This window comes from Trachurus japonicus, chromosome 5 (assembly GCF_045865225.1).
Source record: "Trachurus japonicus isolate A0001 chromosome 5, Traja_1.0".
NCBI lineage: Eukaryota > Metazoa > Chordata > Actinopteri > Carangiformes > Carangidae > Trachurus > Trachurus japonicus.
This window is the reverse complement of record NC_140911.1, coordinates 6,332,961-6,339,515: the sequence shown is the minus strand read 5'-3', so window position 1 is coordinate 6,339,515 and position 6,555 is coordinate 6,332,961. Positions and strand designations below refer to the sequence as shown.

The window sequence follows — 6,555 nt, the reverse complement described above, 5'->3', positions numbered from 1 at the left end:
GTTATCAGTCTCAGAGCTTTGATGATCTTTGATTTGATCTTGATCTTTGATCACGCACACACTCAAGCAGTGACAACGTCAGCCTAACTATACTTGGGTGACAACAACATAAAGAGAAAAAAAAACAATGAATGTTTTGTAAAGCTTAAAAAGATCATATGTTTTAACAGCTTTTTATTTTATTTTCACAATCACATATAGAGGAGATATATTGTTTAACTTATGCAGACAGTTCCAGAAAATTTGGCTTCTTGCCTGAAAATTTAGATTTTTGTAGCCTATGTAGAATTTGGATAAAATAATTAACAAATTAATCAAGTAAAACTAGGAATTTAGTTTCTTGTCAAATTCAGTGTAGCGAACTCGTTATTTCTCCTATTTTTTGTCACTTTTCTTATTTATATTGAGGAAGTATAATATACAGAACCAATATATATATATATATATATATATATATATATATATATATATATATATATATATATATATATATAATATTATTTATATTTTATTATATTATAAATAAGACCCATGTTGCAGAACAGCATGTCAAAAAACACAAATAGTTAGTGTATAATAATAGATCATTACAAAAAATATTGTTAACATTAACCCAAATTGTTAATTAACCCTGTAACCCTAAAGAAAAGGTAAGTTAATAAGTCAAAGATGGGTACGAAAGGGATAAAGAATAAAACTTTTCATAGTGACTCAGTAGCCTAATGTGTTGTCCTTTTTTTCTGTTCATCAAATTGAAACAGAGAGTGTAGTTCCATTAGAAAAGGAGGAGTGTAGGTATTGATCTAGCACATTTTTGTTTCATCGGGTGTTCTTCTGGATTAACAAAGTAGCAAATAATATCTTAAGGTTAATAAAGAAGAAAGGTTTAGCAGTAGCCTTAAGCCTACCTACCTAGTATTGAAAAAGTGAAACTCAAGATCACTCCCAAATCTTTTCACTCGCAGCAACTTCTCCTTTAAGCGGACAAAAAGCCCCCGGCTGACGTCAGCAGTAAAACCTGCTCCGGCTGGGTGTCTCTCTGTCTGTCTCTCTGTCTCTCTGTCCGGGGACTCAACTCACTTCGGCGGCGTGCGGTGCGGTGCGGCTAGTGCTACACTGACTGGTCTCGGAGTTTTTTTTTTCTTTTCCTCTCTCTCCCTCCTCCAAACCAAACCCGTCTGTTGTTTGTCTTTTCGTTTGGTGGTCGTGTTTTTTTTGTTTGTTGTTGTTTTTGTTTTACCGCTATCGTGTCACCTCGTTTAAAAAAAAAAAAGCCGGTCCTGTCGCCGATTTATGGGATGTTTTAGGGAAAAAGTTCCTGAAGTGCTCTTTGAGGATCCGGTGGTGGTGGTGGACGGCGGCAGTGGCGGCGGCGGCGGACACACACACCGGAGATGGATAAGCTAAAGCTAAAGCTAACCGCTAGCTGAGTTGTTAGCCGAGAATCACAGCGTTCGGAATAGGCTCGAGCCGTAGCATGCTAAGTGCGAGCTAATTTAGCATTAGCTTCAACGGCTAACTAAGTGACTTGTTAACCAAGTAACGGCTAGAAAAATAATAAACAAAACATAAATACCACTAACTGTGCCTGGCTGAGGAGTTTGTCAAAGGCCAGCTAACCCCACCAACACCCACCACCAGCAGCAGAAAGACCCAGCTTGTGTCTGTGTGTGTGACGAGGGGGGGAAAAAGCCAAGAGGAGGACTATTACCACCGTTCAAACAGAGACCGTTCAACAGCCAGCATGTTGTCCAACGCACAGCCGCTGTTTCCCGGCAGCAACACGGCCGAGCAGCAGCAGCAGCAGCAGAACCCGGCCGGGCAGCAGCAGCAGCAGAACCCCTCGGGCCAGTTCCTCGCCTTCTTCGCCAACCCCAGACCCAGTTTACAGATCAAGAAAAACGCCATCACGGACGACTACAAGGTAACCAGCCAGGTGCTGGGGCTGGGCATCAATGGCAAGGTGCTGGAGATCTTCCAGAAGAAGACCGGGGACAAGTACGCACTAAAGGTGGGTGATATTGTAAATGTGAATGTGAATGTGACAGATATTTTAGAGATTAATCCTAGGCAGAGGTCAAAGGCTGTCAAGTCAAGTCAAGCCACTGGCTGACTGCGGAACAGAGGCTTATAGACAGGAAGTCATGATGGCACCACTACTTTTTTGTTTTCTCTAAATAGACAGTTTTCCAGTTGAGGTTTTGTTTGTGGATCTGTCACCACTGGAAATGACAGCAACACTACTCAAACTATGCTTTCAAACTCAGCTTTCAGACAAAAACCCCCCAAAATAAATAGAGTTGAGGGATAGAAAATGAACCTGTAGCTTGTCGTTAGCGGTTGGATGTAATAAACACTATCTGTAAAGTGAATATACAGGAAAAACAGACCAGAATAATCATTTTGTTAATGCAGTGTTACTTTCAAATTCAAATCTTTCATTCATTTTAAAAATTGCCAGTCATTCAGCCTTTTTACATGTGACTTTCTCTTCCTATAGTACTTTTAGCTTGTTTGGGCCACTCAAAACAACCTTATTGACAGCTTTTGGGAGATGTTATTGTCTTTATTTTCACTTTTATTGATTGATTGACAGATCAAAGGTTACTGTCATGTTTTGAGTTATTGTCTTAGGGTGGTTTACTCACATTTTACAGTGTTTATTACTACGCTATCCAAGAAAAACAACCTGCATGTTTGCTTCTCGGGAATTGTAGTTTGAACTCACTTGATTTTGACACAAAGCGGGTATTTTAAAACGCAATCAGTGTATTAATTCACAACAGGTATGCGACCATCTCACTATGACTGTGTGTTGCTCTGCAGGCTGAGTCGCAGATTGCTCAAGCCTCTCTGCATCACGTGATGTAATTAATGTCCATAGCCAGTCACTCTCATGAGATAAAACTACAGTAGGCAAATAGTGGTGAATGGACACAGCCCTCGGTGATTTGAATATAAATTAAGATTAAAGTGCTCCACGTTAACCTGTGTACAGCCTGAAGTCTGGCTGGCACAGGACCTACCTGTAGACCTCGCACTCGCTGCCGGTCAATGATTGATAAAGCAGAAGTATCACATTAGTTAACCATAGACTGATGACATAAAACGTGACCCTGTTGAGGCCTTGTGTGTTACTTACTAACTGCATGATTTTTTTTTCTAATTTTTATGAAAAGGTTATCATGATAGAGAGGATCATTGTGTAAACTTTGGTCAAATGACTGTTAAATAAAAGCTTCCCCAAGTGAATCACAGCCTAGGAGCATCCTGTGTGGTGGCTCAAAATGAAATTCAGCTGAAGTAACTGGGTCACAGCACTCTGCATAAGAGTGTGTTTATCTGTGTGTGTGTGAGAGAAATATAAAATGTAGAGTACCCTGCACTTCTACCCAAACCTTCTACCCAAACCTATCTGGCATCATGGTAAGCCATGTGTTTCCATGTTGGTACGCCATATAGAGGCAGGGTTAAACCTAGCAAACCATCTACAATAAACAATACACACCACATGTTAGAAGGTTGCAGCTTGTGTGTGTTATATCATTCATTTTTAATTGCAAATAGATGTGGATGTGTTATGAGGGAAGCTTTTCTGTGGTTGTTTTCCAACTCCAGTGCAGGAATAAAGCAGGGAAATTAATAAGAATCCACATACTGAGTAATGCTCCTTGAGTTTCTATATCATTTGAAATGATGTATAAATGAATTATATCGCATATAGCATTACTGAGTGTTTACAATGGTAGTGCGATTAGCAAACACTTAGAGTTGACACGCAAAGGCAACAACAATTATAATGACTACGACACTGTAATTTTAAACGAAGAGTAATTAACTACAAGCAACTGTGATTAAAAAGTGTAATCTCTGCTAAATCACATAACGACCTACTCACAGGAGCCGAGTGCTGCTTTAGTGCACTTCTCAGTAATTATTGTAAAAAAAACAACCTATGCTTATGGAGACAGGTCTTTTTTTATAAACAAACGAATAACTGTAGATGTGTGCAGCTCAACCTCAATATTATTCTCGCTCCTGCCTCATAGAGATTGAATTGAATGTCCAAAAAATGAAAGAATAAATGGCTGCTGAAAACACCAGGGCAAAGTGACAGAGGAGACATTGGTCCATTAAAGGGACTACGAGGACTTTCGGAAAGCGGAAGTGTTCTCACACTACATTTCCCATGAGCCTCCGCGCGCACGGTAAAATTCTTGGACCGGCACAACGCGGATGAAAGCGAGAGCATTTGCCAAGAATGTTTTCATTAATCAAGAATGAAAGTCGGAGGTTCAAAGACGATCAGATACCGTAGTAGTTCTGACCATAAACGATGCCAAATAGCGATCCGGTGGCGTTATTCCCATGACCCGCCGGGCTGCGTCCAGGAAACCAGGAAACGCTGGGCGAGTCCACCACTAAATAATAATATCAAAGTAACTATAAAGACAAAACGATATATTTATTGAAAATGGACCCATTAATAAGTGTGGGTAACGTAGATTCATTCACATTAATATGAGACTCTTTTATAACCAAAAGCAAACTTCTCGGGGTCTCTTTAAAAAACTATCACAATTCTATCATGATAGTGAAAATACCATGGCATACAGTCACTGAAAATGTAATAATATAATTTGAGCACAAACAGCACCTGTGAATGCACACGTGTACTAATAGACACTCAATTTTAAACGCCACTAAGGTACCTGGATGCTTCAATCAGTTCCCTCCGATCGCTCCGTACTCTCAAAACCTGTAACACTCCTTCTAACAGACTGGAGGCCAACACATCGATGTCTTCACTGAATGAACTAATGAACTAATGCCCTTTCGTGTTCCCTTCATTGACGTCAGCTGAGTCAGCTCTGTCTCATCTTTTCTATTCATTAGGGTTGCACTAGGTGCCAGCAGCACTAGGAACCTGCCAGCCTTAGCCCCAAGGTGACATCACCTTGCGCAACTTTCTCACCTGTGTCTGGGATGACACTTTACGCTAACAATGCAGCTACGAGAGACGGTTGCAGAGAAACGTTAAAGTCCCCTCAAAATAATAATTGACTAAATTATAATACTTTTTGCGTGTCAAATCAATAGCTTCTACTTGAAGGAGACAGCTGCTGTATGTTCCTCTCTGTTGATTGGTCTGCCTGCTGCAGTCATACTCTTAAAGGCTGTGAAGCATCTGCAGGTATCATCTTACAGTGGACTAAATTTATATGCACAAGAAAACCAGGTTATTGGGAGCAATCAGGACAGATATGGGACAGATTCTGACCGTCATAAACCACGCTGATTTTTTCCCCCTTTTTTTTACTAAAGGGCTGCAGCTCAGTCGCCTTTAACTACACCACATGGGCAGGAGGAGGAAGTTATTTCATAAAAATCCAGTCCAGCCATTAGTTTTGAAAGAAGACCACATGCCAAAACACTGCATGATTTTACAACTTAGGAATGTCTCAGCCAAAAAACAGTAATAGAATCATAGAGTTCACGTTACAAGGAAGGTTTCCTGTCTGCAAGCTGCACTTGAACGCCCCACACACTAATGGTGCCAAATATTGTTGCATTACGCCGCTGCTGCTGCAAAGGCTGATCAGTGTTTGGAATTAATTTCTAACTTATTAAAGTTATTGATGAGAAAGGGAGCAGTGAAATAATCAGGTTTTTTCAGGCCTTTGGAATTTTTTTTTTGTTTTTGGGTGGGACTTAAATATGACTGTATGAGATTTATTTTTTCTGAGAAAGGCTGGCAGTGTCCTCTACAAACATATCTCTCTTTTTTTTTAACCCCACATGTGTTTGAATCCTATGATCCGTCAACTTTCAGTTTGACTTTCAGTTTTAATCCAACTCTGCATTAATATGATTTGGTTTGATTTAATTAACTAAATTTCTCTCTCCATCTTTTTTTGTAATGAAAGAATCAGAGTCTCTTGTTTACATGATGTGGAAGGTCACTGTTTGCACAACTCTGGAAAAAACATTTTCTTTCCTATTGGACGTGAACATGGTCACCAGACCAAGACATTGTATTGAGTGTGTCTCACCAACACCACCAAAAAGATTTCTGTTTTTATGCAACAGCGTTTTGTTGACCACCGACTCCTTTAAGTTTAGTGTTTCCTCATCTGGAAAAGGAGTTCAGCAGCAGCAACTGCATCGTTAAGATGATGTAACCATCCGCACAGTGACTAAATGTTTTGGCCACATTCTGCGAGTCGTTGAAGTTGCGCTTCCTGAAATTTGGAAAGACGGTGCAAGTCACTATGGTGAAGTAAACACACCTGTCAAGGGTTGGCTGAGAAAAGGGGAACTGGAACCACTGGCCATTTTTCCCCCCTTTCTGTTTATGGGGTTTGGATTGCTGAACTTTCCTCTTGGTCTGTTGTCGTCTACGAATCCAGACACCACTTTAATTGTGTATTTAAAAAGCGGTGTCCTTTCTTTAACACCCCCACACCCTGTAAATCCTCTGAGATGTTTTGCAGTCAGGCTGTCATGTGAATTAAAGATTCATGCAGATGATGCGTGTGAAGCACCCGGGCTGTT

The 6,555-nt window shown here is 40.2% G+C and overlaps 1 protein-coding gene across 1 annotated transcript in view; it reads left to right on the top strand.

Moving 5' to 3' along the window:
- The first annotated feature begins 1,108 nt into the window (after positions 1-1,108).
- The window catches only part of mapkapk2a (MAPK activated protein kinase 2a), a 29,688-nt gene continuing 24,241 nt past the window's right edge, over positions 1,109-6,555 (top strand). Inside the window, exon 1 of the mRNA XM_085775811.1 lies at positions 1,109-2,011. Coding sequence (XP_085631937.1) covers positions 1,745-2,011 — 267 coding nt within the window. The 5' untranslated portion in view covers positions 1,109-1,744. The remainder of the gene's footprint in view (positions 2,012-6,555) is intronic.